This window comes from Neophocaena asiaeorientalis, unplaced genomic scaffold, assembly GCF_003031525.2.
Source record: "Neophocaena asiaeorientalis asiaeorientalis breed wild unplaced genomic scaffold, Neophocaena_asiaeorientalis_V1.1 scaffold629, whole genome shotgun sequence".
In the NCBI taxonomy this organism is placed as follows: Eukaryota; Metazoa; Chordata; class Mammalia; order Artiodactyla; family Phocoenidae; genus Neophocaena; species Neophocaena asiaeorientalis.
Window position 1 is genome coordinate 2,238,066 of NW_020175468.1, and position 22,467 is coordinate 2,260,532.

At 52.5% G+C, this 22,467-nt stretch overlaps 2 protein-coding genes across 6 annotated transcripts; one reads left to right on the top strand and one right to left on the bottom strand.

Annotated features, from left to right (window-relative positions):
- Window positions 1-116: 116 nt before the first annotated feature.
- Window positions 117-6,294, bottom strand: PRRG2 (proline rich and Gla domain 2). Of its 2 annotated transcripts, XM_024768592.1 has the most exons (8): window positions 6,243-6,294; window positions 5,461-5,526; window positions 4,713-4,809; window positions 4,346-4,521; window positions 4,123-4,162; window positions 2,051-2,186; window positions 1,064-1,201; window positions 151-699 (listed from the first exon to the last, which is right to left on the bottom strand). In XM_024768592.1, the coding sequence occupies exons 3-8, from the start codon at window positions 4,795-4,797 to the stop codon at window positions 681-683; spliced, it is 594 nt and encodes a 197-aa protein (XP_024624360.1). In that variant the 5' UTR covers window positions 4,798-4,809; window positions 5,461-5,526; window positions 6,243-6,294; the 3' UTR covers window positions 151-680. The 2 variants fall into 2 exon arrangements, with proteins under 2 accessions (XP_024624358.1, XP_024624360.1); XM_024768590.1 differs by lacking the exon at window positions 6,243-6,294 and having other exon boundaries at window positions 117-699; window positions 5,461-5,601.
- On the top strand, window positions 6,274-21,515 carry NOSIP (nitric oxide synthase interacting protein). Of its 4 annotated transcripts, none has more exons than XM_024768588.1 (10): window positions 6,318-6,398; window positions 9,732-9,955; window positions 15,323-15,495; window positions 16,077-16,182; window positions 18,098-18,179; window positions 19,612-19,771; window positions 19,861-19,979; window positions 20,136-20,323; window positions 20,440-20,548; window positions 20,729-20,839. In XM_024768588.1, exons 3-10 carry the CDS (start codon window positions 15,426-15,428, stop codon window positions 20,798-20,800), a joined length of 906 nt encoding a protein of 301 aa, XP_024624356.1. In that variant the 5' UTR covers window positions 6,318-6,398; window positions 9,732-9,955; window positions 15,323-15,425; the 3' UTR covers window positions 20,801-20,839. The 4 variants fall into 4 exon arrangements, with proteins under 4 accessions (XP_024624354.1, XP_024624356.1, XP_024624355.1 ...); XM_024768587.1 differs by having other exon boundaries at window positions 9,732-9,900; XM_024768586.1 differs by lacking the exon at window positions 9,732-9,955 and having other exon boundaries at window positions 6,274-6,398; window positions 20,729-21,515.
- The last annotated feature ends 952 nt before the right edge of the window (window positions 21,516-22,467 follow it).

A 22,467-nucleotide genomic window follows, 5' to 3' on the forward strand; every position in this document is an offset into this window, starting at 1 on the left:
CTGAGGGTGTAGGGCGCAGCGTTTGTACAGAAAGCCAGCTCTGCCGTGCGCAGACGCGCCCGGGAACGCGGTTCAGTTTGTTTTGGGTTTTTTTTGCATTATTTCACTCTTGGGTCTCTTTTCCAAAGGGTTTTTATTTAGGGAAAGAGCTCAACTCCAGTCCCCCAGGTGCAGTGTGCGCCTGCCCCCAACCAAGCACGCTTGCAAATATGCCCCCCACCCTTTCCCTGGATTGCAGAGTGCCCAGTGCGCGCACGGGGAGCACACGAAAACACGCGTGTACACAGGCGGGGCTCTGCCTGTCCGTGGCCCGTGACACTGAGGGAGATGGCCGTCTCACACCCACTCACACGCGAGTCTGCGAAGCACTGCGCGCCTGAGTCGGAGTTTCCACGCACGCCTATCCCGGGGGCGGGGCTGGTGGGTACCCCCACCATTAGGAGAGCGTGGGGGCCTGCGAGGCGCCGGGACGCGGGAACACGTTGCCCGGGAACTTGCGTGTATCCGTAGGCGGCGGAAACACGTGTGTTAGGGTAGGCCTCGGGCCGGACGATCCCTACTGCCATCACCCCTCCAAGCTCAGCTCCGGAGTTTAAGAGGCCAGGGGGTTTCCGGAATCCGGTGTGAATCTGGGGCACGGTTCGGAGAATCCCGACTCCGAAACAGCTCGAGACAGCTCTTCAGCGCGGCCTCCAGAGGCTGCAAGGAGAGGGGCACAGTGGGGAGTCAAAGGCCCGGCTGTTTTTGCCCCCTCAACCAAGACCACTCCGACCCACCCTGGGTGTCTCAGCCTATCCTCGGGGTACAAGACCCACCCCCCTATAATACTACACACACACACCCCTACCCCTATAATACTACACACACACACACACCTATAATACTACACACACACAAACACACCTGAAATAATACACACACACACACACACACACACACACACACACACACACACAAGGATAATAAGCTCAAAATTCCAAATCCCGCCCCTAAGCCCGCGCCCCTCCTCCGGCAGTGCCCTCCCCTCTGCGCCCCGCCCCCAGGCAGAAGCCCAGCCCCATACCTGGCGTAGGGGGGCGGTGGTGCGTCGTGCACCCCAGAGGCCGCCAGCGCCTGCTCATAGGTGGGGAGGCCTGGGGGTGGGGGTGGAGGCAGGGGCGTCGGCGGACTCAGAGAGCTCAGGGGACTGATGAGCTCGGCCCTGGGGACAAGAAGGTGCACTGTTACCAGGATAGAGAGCCTTGGGAGAAGGAGGAAAGAGGTAGGGAGACAGAGACACTGAGGGTGGTGAGGAGACAGAGGTGGAAGGGAGATGGACCAAGGAAAAAGAGTCACCTTCAACCTGACTCTACACACAGAAAAGCACGTCGAAGTGACAGGCAGATAGATGCACAGGGACAGGCAGCCACAGAAATCAACAACTGCTGAGACAGACTCGTTCACAGACACATGTGCTCCAGATACAAGCAGGCAGCTGTGGAGAAAGAGGCAGCCCTGCAGAGAGGCAGGCAGACACACACAAGAAACAGACAGACACAACAGAGATACACTCAGCCACAAATTTCCCAGATCCACTCTTAACAATAAACTCTTCCTAGAAACCTTTAGACCCACTATACTTCAAGACTAATGCTCAAGCCCTCTCTTCGACCCTGCCACTGAGAGAGACACACCTAGACAACTGACACAGGCACACACAAACACAGCTACACCTTGTCACCACGGAAACTGACATCCCACAGACACCCACAGACCACAGGCTGCAGCCTCACCAGATATAATACCCACAGAATGATAATCACACATACAACTGGTACTGCAAAGACAGCCAGGGCAAATATTGAATGAGTTCCTCCTTTGTGCCAGGTGCTGTGGATATAGTCAGAGAGATGCCACAACTGGACACCGAATCTCGCAGACTCACTCTCCACATGGTGGTCTCCTCAGGTCTTTCAGCAGCACCCAACCGCCCCCAATCTGGCCCATCTCCTTAGGTTGACCCTTCCTCCCTTCCCTGCTCCCCAGCCCCTCCTCCCCAAAGCCCCCTTACTCTTGAGGACTGGGCTGCTGGCCTCGTTTCTGACGGCAATGCAGATACCAAAAGGCTCCCAGGCTGGCCAGGACCATGAGCAGGATGCCCACTGTCAGCCCCACAGCCATGCTTGCTACGTCCCCTCGTCCACGTCCTGTGGGGGGGGGGAGGGCACAGCGTCAGGGGCTGTCACCCTCTCCAACATCCAGATACCTTCCCCTGAGGTAGGGAAAACCTTTCCAGATCTCCCCTGAGGGAAGACGACTGGCCAAGAAGGCAGAGCTGGGGCCACTTCCTAGCTGTGTGAGCTCAGGCAACTCACCTTGCTCATTTCTGTGAGCCTCCATTTCCTGCTCTGTAAAATGGGAATAATAACCCCTCCCTAATAGGTTGCAAAAATGCAATGAATTAAATACAGAAAGGGCCTGGGATAACCTCATCTGAGACTAGAAAATAGGGCAATCGTCTCTCTAAGAGGAGAGAGAACCCTCCTAAGATTGCAGGTGACATGCTTACTTAGGGTAGGGAGTTCAGACAGCCAACTCTCTGAACCCCCATACTGAGCATTGCCAGATTTAGCAAATAATAATGAGGATACCCAATTAAATGTGAATTTTACATAAACAGTGAATTTCTTTTTTTTTTGGCCACCGCAGACGTCATGCAGGATCTTAGTTCCCCGACCAGGGATCGAACCCGTCCATGCCCCCTGCAGTGGAAGCACGGAGTCCTAACCACTGGACTGCCAGGGAATTCTAATTTTTTAGTATAAGTATGTCCCATGGAATATATGAGATATACTAAAAAATTATTCCTGTGTATTTGAAATTCACATTTAACTGGGCTGTGGGGGGAGCTGTCTTGTATTTTATCTGGCAACCCCATCCCCTCTGGAATGCAATACCTTTTACCAACCAGGCTAAGGAGGGGCAAGGCCTTACCAGAAGGCTAGGAACAATTTATCTATCAAGGAGGAATGTAGGGACATCCCCTCAAAAACAGGCTGCTGGTGTTTAGAACTCATGTGGACCCTTGGCTAAGGTGAAGCGCCTTTAGCAATCAAAGCTTCATGTCTGAGGAAAAGGGGGGTGGGGAACAGGGAGGACCCTGGCTTTGTGAGGCCTTGCTAGGTCTTGCTGCTGGGGAAACTTCCTTTAGCACTGGGTAGGGGGGACTTTCCTCAAACAGTAAACCTCAGGCTTTTAGCCCTCTTAGCAAAAAGCTGCACTAAGAAGCGGGGGGTGGGGGACGGCCTTCCTGATTCTGACATGTTTCAGGTGGACTCGAGAAGCCAACAGGCCTTGATAGGCCTGTAGCAAAGCAGTTACCTCCCCTAGCAACCAATGTGAGGACTTCAGCCCAGACTTAGGGCCTGTTGCTAAGGTAGAAACACCCCTAGCAACCAGGCCACTCAGGGGTGAGATGCCCTGTGCCTGGAGGGGGGTCCTCCTGTGGGCAGGAGGCCTTGGGTCCAGAGCTTGGCTAGGTGTGGTTGCTAGGAAGAAGGCCTCCTTAGCAACCAGGCTGAAGCCAGGATGGGGTTGTGGGGGAGGGGAAGCCAACCAGGTAGTGAGTGCTGCTGTCTTCCTTGGTCCAGCCTGGCCAGGCTTTGTTGCTAAGGAGCAGCCCCCTCTTAGCAACAAGGCTGCAGCCACGATGGGGCCTCAGAACTCAGAGGAGGGGTTGGGGCTGGGCTGATCGGGCAGGTGAGGACAGACAGGCTTCCACCAATTGGCCTAGCCCAGCCCCGTTGCTAGGGAGCAACCCCCCTAGCAACCAAGCTGCAGAAGGGGCTGGGGCTCTGGACTCCAAAGAGGGGCTCAGGTGGGCCAGGGCCTCTGAGCCTGAGGCTGTAACTTCTCCTTCCAACTGTCCTTCCTGGGGACATGGGACCTATTCCGAATAAGGTGTGGTGGGTTCCTCGGGCAAGGGCTCTAGTCTCGGAGGAGGGGATTTCTTTACCAACCCTGTCCAGGAACTCAGGAGCATGGAACATGGAGGGGGTGAGATCGGGCTGGGGGATGTTCGTTCAGCCTCCACAGAAAGGAGCTGCCTTAGTTGCACAGAATGAGAGGACTCCCCCGACTCACCTCCTTTGCCATTGTAGATGTAGTTCTCCCAAAAGCGCTCCTTGAATGGGCAGGAGGAGAGAAGGCAGAAAGGAGGCATCAACTGGGAGATTCTACACCCCGAAACCAGCCCGCCCTGATGATCTCTGAGGCACGAAGGGAGAGGGAGCTGAGGGGCAGGACCCTCCCCCCCAGCCCAGGTCCTGGAGAAGACAGAGGGACTCCGGGGACCCCAGGGCCTCACCGTCAGAGTATTGTCCTCAAAGTACTCCCGCGCCTCTTCCCAGGAACACCTCTCCTCTTGACACTCCCGTTCCAGGTTCCCTGGCGTGAACAGCTCCAGGTCCCAGTGATTGGCTCGTGGAATCCGCCTACGGCTGCCCAGGAAGCTCTGGGCCTCTGGGGAGTCCAGGAAGACTTCTGGACCCAAAAGACATAAGAGACAGAAAAATGGAGGGTTCCTAGGACTGGGGACATGAAGGAGCCAGAACTTAAGGGGATGAAGAGCTATGGGGTCCTGGGGGAGGAGGCAACTGCAGGCAGGGTTTTTCCTGGGCCAGAGGAAGGTGGATGTTTGTGCCTGGACTCCGGCTCTTCCCGCAAACGCTCACCTTGGTCTTGCTCCCCACTGGGTGAGGTGTCCAGGCAGGTGGTCAGTCCCAGGTACAGCAGCAGCACAGAGCGGTGGCTCCTCATATTTTGTGGACACTAATGTGGTTAGGGGAGAAGTGCCTCAGCTCCTGGAGAATGAGGCCAGGTCTCCCCGCCCAGACCCTGTGGTCCAGGAATGATAATAACAGCAGACACTTACGTGGCCTGTATCCTGGACCAGGCACTATTCAAGGTCATTTACCTCTATCAACTCAGTTTCATTTTCACCAGGGTGCTATTATTATCTCTGTTTGATACAGGAGGAAACTGAGACACAGAGAAGTAAAAGAACTTGCCCAAGTTCATACAATTTGCAAGATTCAGAGGCAGGATTTCAGCAAAGGCAGTGCTCCTCCAGAAACCAGAGCCAGGAGTTTATCTTTTTTTCTGCTGTGTCTGCAGCCCCCAGCATGGGTTTTGGCACAAAGTAGGAGCTCATAAACATGTCCATTGATAGGGATTCCTTCTTCCTGGTAATTTCCATGTATATCCACCTCTCTGTGCCCATTGCCACATTCAGCCACAGAATCAAAGATTACAGAAGAGGTAAAACCAGAGGCCTGTATCCTGGGGCCCAGGAGCTGGGGGAGGGGGCAGCGGTCCTGGACTCCTGGGTTTGGGGGCCCCAACTTCTGGGTCCCAGAAGAGCAGGGAGCCAGGTAGCCAGGGTCCCCAAGCCAAGCTCTGCCTCCAGGGACATTCACTTACCTGCCTAGACTTGTGAGCACTGTCCCCTCCTCCTTAATCAGGGCCTCCTCGGACAGCTGCAGCCAGCTGTGAAGGGGGACAGGGGAGAAGGGAGGGGAGAGGAAGGAGGGGTTACCTTGCTCACTATAGTCGGCAAAATCCCGGTTTCTGGCCAGAGGGGCGGGGTTTGCGATTACCTGCCCTGGGCGGGACTCAGGTAAGGGACAAAGTATTTAAAGGGACCTTATGATTAAGGGTCTAAGGTCCAGAGCCCCATAGAGAGGCCAGGGGTCTCCGGCACCGTGGGGCACTTAGGGAGTTGGATAGGCGCCCCCTCCCCTCCTATCCAATTTCCCCCCAGAGAGCTCGACAGACAGAGCTAGGGAAATAAACAGCTAGGTCTCCAGATATCTAGGTATCCAGAAACTGGCGGGAAACTTGTGCCTTGGTCCCTGGGGGTAGGTGGGTATGCCGTAGTAAATTCCTGCTTCCTGAGAACGGCTCTGACTTCCGATTTCTCAACTGCTCCATTTATAAAGTGGGGACAGAGGAGTTGTCCCTTCTCTATTGTCTCTTATTTTTTAGCAGAAAAGTGGATGATATGCTTTGGTAAGCGGACTTTACAATCTCTGGGCGAAGTGATTAGTCCTTAAACACAGGCTTAGGGAGACGCAAAGCGCCCGCCCAGGGAAACGCCTAGTATATACTAAGCACGCCCTCTATTCACGCCAGTTTCACTGACCGGAACCTTCGACTTGCCACTCACGTTTCCGGAGGGAGGAAGAGAAGAAGGGAGCACTTACCAAGCCAGAAGAGATACCTCCGCAAATAGGGGCAGATCTACTTCCGGTCTCTTCTGCCGGGCGGAAGTGAGCGGAGCGGAGAGGGAAAACAGCGCTCCTTTCCGGTGTAGGGGTACAGTTGAAGTAGCTACCGACGAGGGAGGAGTCGTTTGTAAGGTGAGTTCCAGGCGGTGGAAGGATAGTGTTAGTGAGATCGCCTTCCGGTGGGCAAGAGTCTTGGGCTCCTGAGGGAGCTAGGACAGGATTTTGAATTCCTGACTTCCTGGCAATCCTTAATAGAGCACTCTAGGCGCCCCAAGTTTGAAGCCGGACTACCTCCCTGGAGGTAACCAAACCTTCAGCCGGCAGTTCTCAGTAGAGTTTTAGTTCCACTGTAGACGGATGGGCCGGGAATCCCAGGGGAAAGAGGAGACTGGGACTCCTAGGGGTCTAATGAGTGAGAGTTGAGAAAGAAGCACCCCTTTCCAGGCCTCCGTTTCCCAGACTGTGATGGGGAGGGCGGAGAAGGATTGTGCAGTCGCCTGCCGCGGCCTCCCTGCACCCTTATGACAGCCGCTTCCCTCTCGGAGTAGCTGTTGGGTTAACGTTTTCCTCTGTGGAGCTTTGGGGTCAGGCAGTCCTGGGTTCACTTCCTGATGGTGTTGCTGATTCGGTGTGAACTCGGGTCTTGATGGGTCCTTAAAGCAATTTCACTTTAATATTTTATTATGTTTTATTATGAAAATGTTCCAACTTATATAAAAGTGAGAGAATAATAGAAGAATCCCTATCGCCCAGAGTTACCAATTATTAATATTTTTGGACATTGGCTGGGTATTTTTTAAGATTAAATATATAAGGCAAATCCTATCCATCGTGACATTTCAGGATACTTGTGTAAAAAACAGGGACATTTTTACAACATTGTAAATTAACTATACTTAAACTTTTTAAAAAAATTTTAATTTTTAAAAAGCACACACGCACACAAAAAAGCAGGGACATTTTCCTCCATGACCACAATACTATTACACTTACAAAAGCAACCCTAATATTACCTATTACTTGGTCCATAATCAAATTCTCCTTCTGAAAAAATGCCTTTAAAAAAAAGAAGTTTCACTTTTTTGAATCAGAATCCATTCAAGTCATTGTTAATGTCTCTTAAGTTGCTCTTAATTTCAAACAGTCTCACCTCCACCCCACCCTGTTTTTTTCCTTGGCAATTGATTCATTGAAGAAACTGGATCAGTTATTCCGTTATCATCCCACCATCTGAACTTGTCTTTTTGCTTCTTTGAAATGGTGATGGCCTTTCACTTATTCCTCCATTATTCCCGCTGCACCCCCCTCCCCAATTGCCACACCCTCTCTCTATGGATTAACCTAATCTGGACTTTTCACATAAATAGAATCTTTTTCCTGTCTGGTTTCTTTCACTTAGCATAATGTTGTCAGGGTTCATCCATTTTGTAGCATGTATCAGTACTTCTTTTTAAAGCTAAATAATATTCCTTTGTATGAGATATACCATATTTTGTTTATCCACGAGTCAGTCAATGGACGTTTGTGTTGTTTCCACTTTTTGGCTATTGTGAATATGCTGCTTGCACTTGTGTACACGATTTAGTGTGGACATAAGTTTTCATTTCTTTTGGTGGTGGAATTGCTGAATCAAATGGTAACTCTGTGTTTAGCCTTCTGAGGAACTGCCAGACTTTTCCAAAGTGGCTGCTTCATTTTGCATTCCCACCGTCAGTGTCTGAGTGTTTCAATTTCTCCACACTTGTTATGATCCAACTTTTTCTTTTTGGCCATGCCGAGTGGCATGCGGGATCTTCCCCGACCGGGAATCGAACCTGTGTCCCCTGCAGTGGATGAGCGGAGTCTTAACCACCGGACTGCCAGGGAAGTCCATCGTCTGACTTTTTGACTGTAGTTATCCTGTGGGTGTGAAGTAGTATCTCACTGCTGTTTCTTGTTTTTGTTTTTTTTTAAGATTTTTTCAATGGGGACCCTTTTTAAAGTCTTTATTTAATTTGTTACAGTATCGCTTCTTTTTTTTTTCTTTTTCTTTTAAATTTATTTATTTATTTATTTATTTTTGGCTGTGTTGGGTCTTCATTGTTGTGCGCGGGCTTTCTCTGGTTGCTGGGAGCAGGGGCTACTCTTCGTTGCGGTGTACGGGCTTCTCATTGTGGTGGCTTCTCTTGTTGCGGAGCACGGGCTCTAGGCATGTGGGCTTCATTAGTTGTGGCTTGCCGGCTCTAGAGCGTACACTCAGTAGTTGTGGCGCACGGGCTTAGTTGCTCCGTGGCATGTGGGATCTTCCCGGACCAGGGCTCGAACCCATGTCCACTGCATTGGCAGGCGGATTCTTAACCACTGCGCCACTAGGGAAGCCCCGCTTCTGTTTTATGTTTTGTTTTTTTGGCCGCGGGGCATGAGGCATGTGGGGTGCTCGCTCCTGGACCAGGGAACGAACCCGCACCCCTTGCATTGGAAGGCAAAGTCTTAATCGCTGGACCACCAGGGAAGTCCCTCACTGCTGTTTTGACTGCATTTCCTTCATGATTAATGATGTGGACCATTTTTTTCATGTGCTTATTGGCCATTTATATATCCTCTTTGGAGAAACGTCTGTTTTGATCCTTTGCCCATTTTTAAATTGGGTTATGTGTCTTTTTATTATTGGGTTGTAAATTTCTTATACATTCTAGATACAGTTCCTTTGTCAGACAGATGATTGGCTACCACCACCTGTTTTGGTACAGCTTGCAAACCAAGAATGGTTTTTAACATTTTTCAATAATTGGAAAAGACCGTAACCAACAAGGATCCACTGTATCTCACAGAGAACTATACTCAATATTTTGTAATACCCTATAAGGGAAAAGAATCTGAAAAAGAATATATATATATGAATCACTTTGCTGTACACCTGAAACTAACACAATCCTGTAAATCAACTATACTTCAATTTTTTAAAAATTGGAAAAATTCAAAAGAAGAATAATATTTTGTGATATGTGATTCAGATACCAGTGTCCATAAAAGAAGTTTTATTGGAACACGGCCATGGCCATTGAGTTACATAGTGTCCACGGATGCTTTGCCATACAGGGCAGAGCTGAGTAGTTGTGACAGGGGCAGGTGGCCCACAAAGGTGAAAATCTTTACTCTCTAGCCTTTTCTGGCGGATCCCTGCTATAGCCTCTGGCTTCCTGGAATCAGGAAATTAAATTGAAAGGCTTGAGTAATTTAGCTTCAGGCATCTTGGCATGGCTGCTTCAGCGCTGCTAGCTTCACACCTGGCTGTCCCACTTTTAGGGACGGTGAGATTGATCGGGGGCTTCAGGTAGTGTTTACAGACTTAACGTTTGTCCCCAACCCCACCCGAAATCTTATATCTCCAATATGACTATTTGGAGATAGGACCTTTCCCGAAGTAATTAGGGTTAAATGAGGTCATAAGAGTGGGGTCCTAATCCATGGGGTTGGTGTCCTTAGAAGAACAGGAGATACCAGAGAGCAAGCACTCCGCCCTGTGAGGACACAGCCAGAAGGTGGCCAGCCATCTGCAAGCCAGGAGGAGAGGCCTCACCAAAACCCAACCATGGTGGCACCCTGATCTCAGACTCCTGGCCTCCAGAACTGTGAGAAAATCATCGTCTGTTGTGTAAGCCACCCAGCCTATGGCATTTTGTTTTGGCAGTCCTAGCTGACGAATACAGGTAGGAACAGCACAGACACGCCGTCGTAAAGCTATGTTTTTCTCCTTTCTACTAGCAAGTATCAGCACCCTGCGGATGTCCAGTTGCCATCAGGTGCCTTAGTGAATCAGTTACGTCATCAGGGGTTGCAAAATGGTGGCTTTCCAATTCTTTCATTCCTCCCACATTTCTTTATCCAAGCTGTTTTTCACCTTGAGCCACATCCAAGGAGCAGTAGAAGGGAGTGACGTGATCTAAGCTCCCTTTTGAAAAGCTCACCAGGGCTCCTCTGTCAAGGAACAGACTGAGGAAGAGACCAGTTAATCCCTCTGGGCCTCTGTTTTCTCACCTCTAAAATGGGGAGGTTATCCCCATTAACCTCGCAGGTTATCCCGAGGACTGAACGCGTTCAGAACTGTGAAGCGCTTCGCCCAGGGCCTGGTGCATAAGCGTTGGAAGGATGTGATGGTCATTTCTATTCCTGTAGTGCTTTTATATTGATTGGATGGATGATTCATTCGTTGATTACACACCTCTCCTGGCCCTAGGGTTGGAAGTGGTTAACATCTATCTGACATCTCTGTGCCCCCCAGGTGCCATGCAGTGCCAGGACCCATCCTGGAGTCCAACCCAGCCCCCGCCTCTAGGGGCTTCTAGTCTGGGGGGAGAAATTCTGAGGGGTGGCAGCTATAATGGACGGAAATCAGGGCATTGTCAGAGCAACAGGAATGCCTAACTCAGGCTTCCCGGAAGAGGCGACTCCTGATGGAGCCTGGGAGGAGGAAGGGGACGGGATTTCCAGGGGGAAGGTCCAGGGTTACAGGAGCTGCCCCACTCCACGGTGAGAGTCAGCACAGTGCCTGAGGCTACAGCATCACGGGTGGTGAAGGCCACAGACTCATGCCTGGGTCAGACCCCGGCTGCATGACCTTGGGCACCTTCTCCCAGCCTCTGTTTCCTTGTTTGTAGCAACTGTTTGGGTTGTGGCGTCTGGTGGAGTTAATATGTATAAAATACTTAGAACAGGGCCAGGTGCACCAAACCTCTTAAATAAATACCAGTCATTATTAATAGAACATCTCAGACCCTCGCTTTTGCTCTTAGGGAGCTCCCTCTTTCCTGCTTCCAACACATCCTGTTTGTGTCTGTGATTTCCTTGAGTGTAATCGACCCTTTGGGTTCCTTTAACACAGGTCTCCGCCCGCCTGGGACGGCCTGCAGCATCCACGTGACCCACGCTACTAAAGGGAGGGGGCTCGTAGCATCCTTTAGTTCTCAGAGGGTTCTCTGACCCCAAGAGATTCAGGATTCAGACGAATCAACTGCAGAAAAAGACAGTCGGGAGAGAATAAGGGAGACTTGAATACCAGCTGGATAGTAAAGGATGTGAAGGGATTATTAATGCATTAACGGTATTGTGGTCATGTTTTTTAAGCACGGTAGCCACGAGTCCCCAGAAGCTGTGGGGCACTTTGATATGTGGCTAGTGCCCCCAAGGGACTGTGTTTTTTAATCATTTCATTTTAATTAATTTAAATTCAAGCACCGATACTGGATTCAATTCCTGGAAAACTTTTAAGTACGTTTGGCACAAGCAGGGCGTGTGAATGTACATTTGCTCCTGTAAATTTTATGAACCTGAAATATAGGACAAGTTTCTGCAATGAAACTTTCGTGTCTGAATTGAGATGTGTTGAGAGAGTGGACTAGACTCTGGATTTTGAAGACTTTGTAAGAGAACGGGAATGAGTTGGCCTTTATTCTTGGATTGTAACCTCCCCAGGAGGACTGCAGCTGTCACATGGTTAAGGGTGAGGCTCCAGAGCCCGGCTGCCTGGGTTCGAGTCTGGCTCTGTTGCCGCTTCCCAGCTGGGGGACTTCATGGGCCTGTTTTCTCCTCTGTAAAATGGGAAGGAGGATATATAACACCTGATGTTACTTTAGACGTGGCCTCTCTGAAAAGCTAGTGACGTGAGATGGTAGTAGTTCTGTTTTCTCTTTTGAGGTTTTCCTCACTGAGGAGACAATAAAGCTGCTGACCCCTGGTCAACCCTAGTCAGCAGTTCTCAAGCTTTTTGGTCTCAGCACCTTAAAAATCATCGAGGACTCCGAAAAGCTTTTGTTTGTGGGAGTTCTGTCTATCAGGATTTGCCATATCAGGGGAATTCCCCCGGCAGTCCAGTGGTTAGGACTCGGCACTTTCACTGCTGAGGGCCTGGGTTCGATCCCTGGTCAGGGAAGTAAGATCCTGCAAGCCTCGCTGCATGGCCGAAAGGAAGAGCGATTTGCCATATGAGAAAGGAAAACAGGCATGAAACTGTCTTTATTGAGATATAATTCACATGACACAAAACTCACCCATTTAAAGTATACAATTCTTGGTTTTCCGTACAATCACTGTTTTTGCAACCATCACCATTTTCTGATTTCAGGACATTTTCATCACTGCAGAAAGAAACCCCATACCCCTTAGCAGCCACTGCACGCCCCCGCCCCCGGTCCCCCCTTCTCCCAGCCTGTGGCAACCACCAATCTGCTTTCTGTCTCTATGGGTCTGCCCATTCTGGACCTTTCATATAAATGGAATCAACAACACGTGGCCTTTTGTCCCTGGCTCTGTTCACTCCGCATAATATAACAGACATTTTTAAAACCCGAGGATGCACAAGCACACGTCACACGGCCTCTGGAGACCCCACTAGACCCTTGAGAGAAGGAGAGGAACACAGGCAGACGCACTTGTTTTATTTATTTATTTGGCTGCGCTGGGTCTTAGTTGGAGCACGTGGGATCTTCGTTGCGGCACGCAGGATCTTTAGTTGGAGCATGCGAACTCTTAGTTGCGGCATGCGTGCGGGATCTAGTTCCCTGACCGGGGATTGAACCCATGCCCCCTTCATCGAGATCACAGAGTCTTAGCCACTGGACCACCAGGGAAGTCCCAAACATGATTTAGTATTACAAAAATAGTTTTGTGGACTCCCTGAAACTATCTTAGGGACCCCTGGGGTCCCTGGACCTTCCTTTGAGAACCACTGCCCTAGGCAAATGGCTTCACTTCTGTGCCTCAGTTTGCCCCTCTCCAAAGTGGAGATGGGGGTGGGACGGACCTCAGAGGGTGGCTGAGGTTGGATGATTGAGAGTTGGCCTGGGGGTCAGGGGGGGTCAAGCAGTCTCCCTTGGGATTATTCCCATGACCGCCTGGCAAAATAAAGAAATGCTCCATCTATAGCGGTTCCTCTCTCTCTCAGAGGGAAAATGTCCCGGTCCACAAAGCCAAAGAACTTGGCTACAAGACAAGCAGCCCAGTGCCAAATACCGCAGAGGGTCAAAGCAGTTGACAACTAAGAATAGAGTGGGGAATTTGTCCCCGAGGAGGTGAACTCGACCTTCATGAGTGCCAGTGGGGAGGGGGGAGCTGGGGCGGAAGCCATGGGGCCAGGGCGGAGGAGGGGGATGGCAGGTGAGCTGGGTGGCAGCAGGTGCTGGACTTGCTCCAAAGCTGGGGGTGAGGGGAAGCTGGAGGAGGGGCGGTGGGTGGAGTTGGGGTGTTTCACCAAGGTTACCTTCTGCAATGAGCACAGTGGCCGCGGCTGGGGTGATAGAAATGTTTCGCATCTCGATTGGGGGGGGTAGTTACGAGGGTGTATGCAGTTGTCAAAACGTATCAAGCTGCATCCTTAAGGTCTCTGCATCTATTCTATGTAAATATACCTACAAAACAAAAAATGGGTTTCTGGGAGGAAGACGCCAGTAGGGGGCGTGCGAGATCTGTAGCTCAAGGAGAGGTGTTTGAGTTCTGAAAGTGAAAGGCAAGTTTCTGAAAGCATCCGGAACCGGGAAATAAGATGAAGTTGCCTTTTACATTGTGGGTGCTCCTGGTTGTGCCTCCCCCCCGACCTTCTGGATCCTCCTTTCAGCCACAGAGCCAGAGAGAGTATTTCCTGAACATTCCATATGCCATGCTCTGAGTATGACCTCATTTAGTCCACACAGCAATCCAGTCGTGTCAACTAGATCCTATGGTTCTCCCCACTTCTTACCAAAGGACTCAGAGAGGAAATTACGAGTCCAGAGTCACAGCCAGCAGGGGGCCAACCTTGGACTCAAGCCCAGGCAGGTCTTATTCCTTTGATCCATATAACCCCCTCCTTCTTGTTCCATTTATTCTTATTTATCCCCCGGTCAGTCCCCTCCCCTGCGTGGGCAGTCACTCTTTATGCATCATCTTTTGTTTGCAGGTGTTTAAAATGTATCGTTTTGTTCATGTGCAGATTGTTTTATTTCTTACTTTTTTCACCCAGCATTGTGTTTTTAAGATCCACCCACAGGAACTCCCTGTTGGTCTGGTGGTCAGGACTCAGCGCTTTCACTGCCGAGGGTGAGGGTTCAATCCCTGGTTGGGAAACTAAGATTCCACAAGCTGCATGGCACTGCCAAAAGAAAAAAAGTCACCCACGATGCTCTGTACACACCTAGTCAGTTGCATCTCACTGCTGGGTGGTCTCCATGAGGGGCAGTCACTATCCATTCCACAAGGGCGGGATATTCAGTTGCCTTTGACTCCCCTCCAGTATAAATAACACCACTGTGAACATCCTCACACATGCTCCCTAGTGGTGTCGCCTTTGGGGCACATACACCCAAGTGCAGAATCGCCTGCACTCACTTTGCTGAAGTACCACCAGCCTGTGTTCCCGCAGCATCACCTGAGGGGATTCCTATCACCCACCCTCACCCTATCCAGCCACCTTATCCAGCTCTCGAAGTTTCACCCGCCAGCCTAGTGATAGATTTAAAATGATGTCTCGCTGTGGTTTTCCTGTGAGGAGAATTTGAGGCATCTCTCCATCTACCTGTTAGTCTTTGAGCTGCTTCTGTAAATCGCCTCTTCATATCCTCGGCTCATTTTCCTCTTGGGGTAGCTGGGTTTTTCTTGTTGACTTGCCAGCGTTCCGTGTACAGTCAGTTCTGCTCTAACACTTGTTTTGAAAACTCGAGATTTATTCCAGTGCGATGGATACATTAGGGAACAATTTGAACATAAGGCATGTTGCACCTAACTGAAGCCAGGTGCGCTTGGTTGAAATGAGCGTGTAGGCGTACACAGAACACACGCTCAACACATCCAGAACATCTACTGGGCGCTTCAGTTCCCCATTCGTGTTACGAGCCCCACCGATCACATCTGGTGCTAGAACTTTCCATCAGATAACCCTCCTTCCACCACCTCACAGTAACTCACAACGTGTACCCCTTCCAACACCACTTCCACAAGCAAACTTCAGGTCTTTTTCAGGGTTAAGTGCCATATTTGTTTTTGGGAGGTATAGGCATTTCTTAACCATTTAACGTATACAAAACTCTCTTCCCCTGCCCCACTCCCAGCTTTCCCATCAGATCAAGTTGGGGGCCAGAAAGGTCCAGTCCTCTCTGCGTGGGCCCCCTCTGGTCACACAGCCCTGCAGCTGCCCCTTCATTACCCCCTGGGATGACGCGCCACGGCAAGAACTGCACGGCGGGGGCCGTCTACACCTACCATGAGAAGAAGAAGGACACAGGTACTGGGTTTGGGGGAGGGGGCAAATGGACCCTGAAGTCCCCATGTTACTTTGCTCCTCTGGTTGTGCTCTCTGGGCACGTGTCTTTCCCCCGACCGTGTAAGTAACAGCCACGTGACTGATCGTCATGACCAGAAACATAACAGCCCACGTGAGCCAGCAACCTTCTCCCTGCCTTGTCGTGGGCACTGCGTTAAGTGCCTTCCATGCTAAGCCTCCCAAACACCCACTGAGGAAGGAATCACTGTTGTCAGGCCATATTCCAGAGGTGGAAACTGAGGCCCAGAGAGGTATAGACGCTTGAGCTTGGTCACAGAGCCAGAAGGCCCGAGGGGAGTCAGTTAGGAGCCTCTTCCCCGAGCTGCCTCGGGGACAGGGCCTGTCTGTCACTTACCCTCTGAGGATGAACGCCTTCCTGTGGGTTGTGCAGCCCTGTCCCCAACGCAGACACACAGCCCAAGCTCTTGACTGCCTGTTCTCTGAGTCCCCCTACCTCAGAGTCCTCTCTGTGCCTTTCTCTCTGGGTTTGGAGAAGGGCACGTCTCCTGCCTCTCCATCCCTCTGCCTCTCTCTGTCCCCAGCGGCCTCAGGCTACGGCACCCAGAACATTCGACTGAGCCGGGATGCCGTCAAGGACTTCGATTGCTGCTGCCTCTCTCTGCAGCCGTGCCATGACCCTGTTGTTACGTAAGCTGGGAACGTGGGTGGGCGGGTCAGGGTGACGAGGGCAAGGGAATCGCCAGGAGGGGGCTGCACAGCCAGGGTGCCCTGGCAAGCCACCTACCCTCCCGCAGCCTCAGTGTTCTCCTCTGAGACATGGGCATGATCCTAGTACGCTTCATGGGGTGTGGAAAAGAATACATTCACAATAGAGGGTAGGGCTCCTGGAAAGTTGCTAGCCCATAATAACAGCTCACGTGTGGAGTGCTTACTGTTACCTACCTCTTAGCGTCTGGCAAAGGCTTCAGCGAGATAATGGGTAGAAGGTACTTAGTCCACTGACTAAATATGTGCTCAATTACTGGTCCATTTTGTAGACATCGCGATGAAAGTAGATCGTGGTTCAGGGTCCCCGAGGCCACCGGGAGGTTCAGTGGTTCACTAGAAGAACACACAGAACTCAGCAAAGCAGTTATCCTCAAATGACAGCTTATGACAGCAAAAGGTTACAGATTAAAACCAGCAACGGGGGTGGTTTCCCAGGCAGTCCAGTGGTTAAGACTCTGAGCTTCCAGTGCAGGGGGCGTGGGTTTGATCCCTGGTCGGGTAACTAAGATCCCACATGCCGGGCTTCCCTGGTGGCACAGTGGTCAAGAATCCGCCTGCCAATACAGGGGACACGGGCTTGATCCCCAGTCCGGGAAGATCCCACATAGCACAGAGCAGCTAAACCCATGCGCCACAACTACTGAGCCTGTGCTCTAGAGCCCATGAGCCACAACTGCTGAAGCCCACGCACCTAGAGCCCATGCTCCGCAACAAGAGAAGCACTGCAATGAGAAGCCCCCGCACCGCAACGAAGAGTAGCCGCCACTTGCCGCAACTAGAGAAAGCCCGTACGCAGCAACAAAGACACAACGCAGCCAAAAATAAATAAAATAAAAGATCCCACATGCCGCGTGGCATGGCCAAAAAAAATTTTTTTTAAATAAATTTATTTATTTATGGCTGCATTGGGTGTTTGTTGCTGCGCGCGGGCTTTCTCTAGTTGCGGCGAGTGGGGGCTACTCTTCATTGTGGTATGCGAGCTTCTCATTGGGGTGGCTTCTCTTGTTGTGGATCATGGGCTCTAGGTGCACGGGTTTCAGTAGTGGCACACGGGCTCAGTAGTTGTAGCTCGTGGGCTCTAGAGTGCAGGCTCAGTAGTTGTAGCGCACGGGCTTAGTTGCTCCACGACCTGTGGGATCTTCCCGGACCAGGGCTTGAACCCGTGTCCCCTGCATTGGCAGGCAGATTCTTAATCACTGTGACACCAGGGAAGACCCCCCAAAAATTTTTAAATAAATAAAATCAGCAGTGGGAAAAGACACATGGGGCACAGTCCCAGACAGACCAGGCACAAGCTTCCTTTGTCTCTCTCAGTGGAGTCGCAGGAAAGCGCTTAATTTTCGCAGCAGCAGTTACTACCCACCAGGAAGCTCACTCCAGCCTTGGTGTCCAGGGTTTTTATTGGAGGTTAGTCACCTAGGCCTGGCTGACCTTGGTCTTCAGCCCCTCCAGAGGTCCAGCTCACACCACATGGTCCCAACCTCCCAGGCCAACAGAGACACTCTTAACAGGCAGGACATTCCAAGGCCTAGAGGTGCCCTCCCAGGAGCCAGTCCTTTGGTTGGAATGTGCAGGGTTTGGACAGCCCAGGCCTGCTGAGCTAACCGTTTACAGTGCGAGATTTTGCCTACGCATCAGAGAACATTATAGAGCCGGGAGAGTTAAAACAGTGCGGTCACCTCAGAGAGCTAAGCCGAGCCCTGAGTGAGCAGCTGCCTTGAAGACGCTTAGTGGTTGCCCTGGGCAGGGAGCTGATGTTCAGCAGTGACAATCAATCTCTGGCCATGTGGCCTGGGCCAGGCCCATGTTTTCTCATCCCCTCCTCTCTTTGCAGCCCCGATGGCTACCTGTATGAGCGGGAGGCAATCCTAGAGTACATTTTGCACCAGAAGAAGGAGATCGCCCGGCAGATGAAGGTGGTTGGGCTGGGAGAAGGGGGTGCAGGCATGGGTAGGTGGTTTCGATGCTGGGCCTCCCATCTAAATTGCTCCCCGCCCAGGCCTCTCCTGTGCTGTTCCCTCTGCCGGGCACACCGTCCCCTCCCACCTCTGGTTAAATTCTTCTCGTTCTCCAGATTTCAGCCCAGGTGTTGCCTCCTCTGGCCTTTTGCTAGTCCAGGGCCCTGAGGGCCTGCCCCTGTCACCTCTTCTTTGGCACTTGTCACAGTTGTGACTCTACCTGTGGCTGTCTGATACAGGGCCCAGGGGTAGGGAGCGGGGCTCTCACCCACCCCAAGGCCCTAGGTTCTCGGGACATACCTGGTAAATGAGTGGATGCCAGCTCATCTCCTTGTCTCTGAAATGGGCTGACAGGGCCAAACTAGAGGGCACTGCAGGGCATGCGGGAAATGCTCACAGACAAGAACTTCTTAGGCATTTTCTTGGAGCCAGGCCCACCTTCCATTGCTGAGCTCATTTTGTGGCTAGGAGGGACCGTGTCTCCCTCCTTGTCCTGCCGGCTTTTCCAGAGCTCAGGAAGCACTGGGGGCCAGATTCTTGTTGAGCTTTTGGTCTGGAGTGCGTGGCTTCCCCTCTGCCCAGGTCCTCCACCCAGCCTGGTGGCCCCCTCATCGTGGAGCCCACATCGGAAGCCCTCCCGAGCATCAGTCAGCGTCAGCGTTCCCTCCTTGCTCACTCGGTGACCGGAGCAGTGTCTCCTCTTGCCCTCACGCTGCCTGAGCCTTCATGGCTCCATAAACCTTCTCTGCTCCCTACTATCCTGGAACTCGGGCTGTTGAGGGCAGGGACAGAGTCTACACTGTACGGACTGTATAATAGATAAGTGATAAGATATACTGTATAATTAATAACATATGGCCCCAAATTACATTTATTGAGCACTTACTATGTGCCAGGCCAGGTGCTAAGTGTTTTAAAAAATCCTCCTGTGTAACCCTCCCAGTGAGCCTCCGTGGTAGGTCACCATTGTCAGCCCGTTTTACGGATGAAGAAACTGAGGCCAGGAGAGGTCACAGTGCTTACTGGAGGCCACAGAGCTAATCAGTGACAAAGGCAGGGTTTGAGCTCTGGCAGTCTCGCTTCAGCCAAGCTGTTGACCACCGAGTCCCAAACCAGCTAAAGTGGAGATGGCTTAACTGTCCTACAGTTGGTGAAGGGACAGGCAAAGGCAGCAGAGGCACACCATGGATAACTGTGCAGCCGATTAAAGATTCACACCCAGGCAGTCACCAGCCTCTACCAGACAGAGCCTCTGCCAGGAACCTCCCCTGTGTGGATTCCAGTTCACCCACCTCTAAATTCAAAGAGGCACCCCAGCCCCCACCTAGGGTGCCCCAAACTCACAAGCCACGGGAAGATGCCTAGCTCGCTCCTGCCTGGCTGCCCGCAGGCCTACGAGAAGCAGCGGGGCGCCCGGCGTGAGGAGCAGAAGGGGCTGCGGCGGGCGGCCGCGCAGGACCAGGTGCGGGGCTTCCTGGAGAAGGAGGCGGCCATCGTGAGCCGGCCCCTCAACCCCTTCACGCCCAAGGCTGCCTCCGGGAACTGCCCAGGTGAGAGAGAAGTGGACATGCAAGTGGGTGGGGCTCCCGCGGGGCCAGGTGCCTCCCTGGTTGCGTCCGAACCCCTCTCCCCCCCGCAGATGATGCCCGACCCGGGTCCAGCGCGGGCCCCACAGGCAAGGACAAGGACAAAGCGCTGCCCAGCTTCTGGATCCCATCGCTGACCCCCGAGGCCAAGGCCACCAAGCTGGAGAAGCCGGTGAGCCCCCTACTCCAGTAAGCGCCTGTGTGTGCCCACTTTGCCAGAGAGGGCCAGGGTCCTGAGGGCCCCCTCCCCTCCTTCACAGGGACCCCCATCCTCCCTCCGCCTGGCTCTAGCCCCGCCTGTTGACTCGGCCCCCCTCCTGCTCCCCAGTCGCGCATTGTGACCTGCCCCATGTCCGGGAAGCCGCTGCGCATGTCCGACCTGACGCCCGTGCGCTTCACGCCGCTCGACAGCTCCGTGGACCGCGTGGGGCTCATCACGCGCAGCGAACGCTACGTGTGTGCCGTGACCCGCGACAGCCTGAGCAACGCCACACCGTGCGCCGTCCTGCGGCCCTCGTGAGTCACCTGGGGGGACAGCCTGGGGACCTGTGGGACGGGGCGGGCTTGGGGTGCGGCTCTCTCCTTGGGGCGGGGCCTCTGATCGTCGTACCCCACACTCACCCTCACTGCAGTGGGGCCGTGGTCACCGTGGAGTGCGTGGAGAAGCTGATTCGCAAGGACATGGTGGACCCCGTGACCGGAGAGAAGCTCACGGACCGCGACGTCATCGTGCTGCAGCGGGTGAGTGGCACCCCTCCTCCCTGTCCCCTAGCCTTCCGGTAACCCCGACCTACTTCCAGAGGGCCCGCCCCCTTACTGAGGCCCCGCCCCACCAAGGGGGCGGGGCCCAACCTAACCTCGCGGGCTGGGGAACCCCCACGGCACCCCAGCTCCCCGCCGCCTCTCCTCCTCCTCCTCTAGGGCGGCACGGGCTTCGCGGGCTCCGGAGTGAAGCTGCAGGCCGAGAAGTCCCGGCCGGTGATGCAGGCCTGAGCGCGCGGTAAACCAAATAAATGGGCTTGTTGGACGCGACAGGCCGTGTGGCGCCTTCATTCACCGCGCCAGAGCCCGGTGACAGCGTGAGCTCAGGAACGACTGCGCTTTGAAAGCGTGGGCTAAAAATATTTGATGTGGTCTCACGGTAAGGGTAATATCTGAATCGAATGCAAACGCACAGCTTTAAATGGGTTGAGTGGCCAGAGGTCGGAGTCTGGGCCGCGACCACAGGAGGGCGCCACTTTAACGGACTGTAGAAATCCCCGCACTTTCTTTTGAGTTAAACCAAATTTGAAGCCCAGGAGGCGACCCGGAACGCGTCTCCCGTTGTAAAGTTTGATAAGACACGCAAAGGAAATGAAGTGCTGTGTGTGACTGAGAAAGCGAAGAGCCGGCACCCTGTCTAGAGAAGGCGGTCAGGAACACTCCTTCCCCCACTACCTGGAGGCTGGAGGGTGAAAAGGAAGAGGAAACCGCAAGTGTAAAGTCCCAGAGGCAGCACTTGGCAGGTGTGAAGAGGGAGGAGTTCAGAGCACCCAGGCCTAGTGGACCTGCCTGGAGCTCAGACTTGACTAGGAGGGCAGGGGTGGCCTTTAAAGCTATGTTTTTAATAACCATTGAATCACAAAAGCAGACCCTGTGCAGTGTGGAGAACCAGAGCACACAGTCAAGCAAAGATTGCAAAAATAAAGTCTTAAAAGTCCTGACTCTCTGAGCGATACCCAGGTCCTGTCCTTCCAGGTCTTTCTCACATGAGTTTTTTCAACCAACGTGAGATTTCCATGCAAGTACTGTTCTGTTCATTGAACAGTCTCTACCTTTTCATTTTGGTAAGAGGTCTTCTCATCCAATGCCCAGGCGAGATTCAGAGTGTCCTTGAGTGCTGGGCAAGCCCGTCTGGTACAGGACCAGTTGGTGTGTCTGGCCGCAGGGAAAGGTGTTAGCAGGAGGGTGGGTCATCCTTGCACCCTGGGGAGCCCCGGAAACCCAGCAGTTCCTCCCTCAGACGCTTCTAGACCCTTCCCTTGGTCCCTAAGAGCCTTCACGCCCCACTCTTGGGCTCCCAGTCCCATTGTCTTGGGGGGATGCTTGTACCCATTTTGCAGAACAGCCCACCAAGGCTGAGAAGACAACTTGCCCAAAGTCACACTGCTCAAGGCCATAGCTGAGCCCAGGTTCACCCAGAGCTCAGCCACCTCCAGATACCTGCACCCGCCTCATTCAGTCTTGCCCTTCTCCACATCCTTTGCACCCTTCCTCCCCTAGGTTTCCCACACTGCCACCCACAGACCTCTCCACCTTGGCAAGCTCCCACCCCATCCCTTTACCCAGAATGATAGAGATCTTCCCTCCTTCTCTAAACACCCCCAATCCCCGTCCTCTTAAGAGCTCTCAACCACCCCGAGTCTTTTCTCTCAGTCCCCCCCCCCCCAAAGGATCCTGTTTATGTGTGGTACAGACCACTCCCCACCCCAAATAAAGATTTAAAGGTGCAAGATTGGAAATTCTGGAATTCCACAAGGAGCCTAAATCCCACTCTTTAGTTCACAGGCCCTTTGAGACACTCTTTGCGGGGAGGGGTGGGGTGTGAGTCAAGGTCCTCACTCTACGCCATAGGTTTCCTTTAAGATTTCAAAGGTAACAAGGAGAGGAAGCAAGGGTCA

Excerpts from the sequence above, each read along its gene's own strand:
- PRRG2 (XM_024768590.1), bottom strand. The coding sequence starts at position 4,797 with ATGAGGAGCCACCGCTCTGTGCTGCTGCTGTACCTGGGACTGACCACC. Across the intron at positions 4,522-4,712 it reads CAGTGGGGAGCAAGACCAAG|AAGTCTTCCTGGACTCCCCA; the intron begins GTGAGCGTTTGC and ends TTTTGGGTCCAG. Across the intron at positions 2,187-4,122 it reads CATCTACAATGGCAAAGGAG|GACGTGGACGAGGGGACGTA; the intron begins GTGAGTCGGGGG and ends CCCCCCCCACAG.
- NOSIP (XM_024768589.1), top strand. The coding sequence starts at position 13,908 with ATGACCTCATTTAGTCCACACAGCAATCCAGTCGTGTCAACTAGATCC. Across the intron at positions 14,051-15,322 it reads AACCTTGGACTCAAGCCCAG|CTTTCCCATCAGATCAAGTT; the intron begins GCAGGTCTTATT and ends CCCCACTCCCAG. Across the intron at positions 20,549-20,728 it reads ACGTCATCGTGCTGCAGCGG|GGCGGCACGGGCTTCGCGGG; the intron begins GTGAGTGGCACC and ends CTCCTCCTCTAG.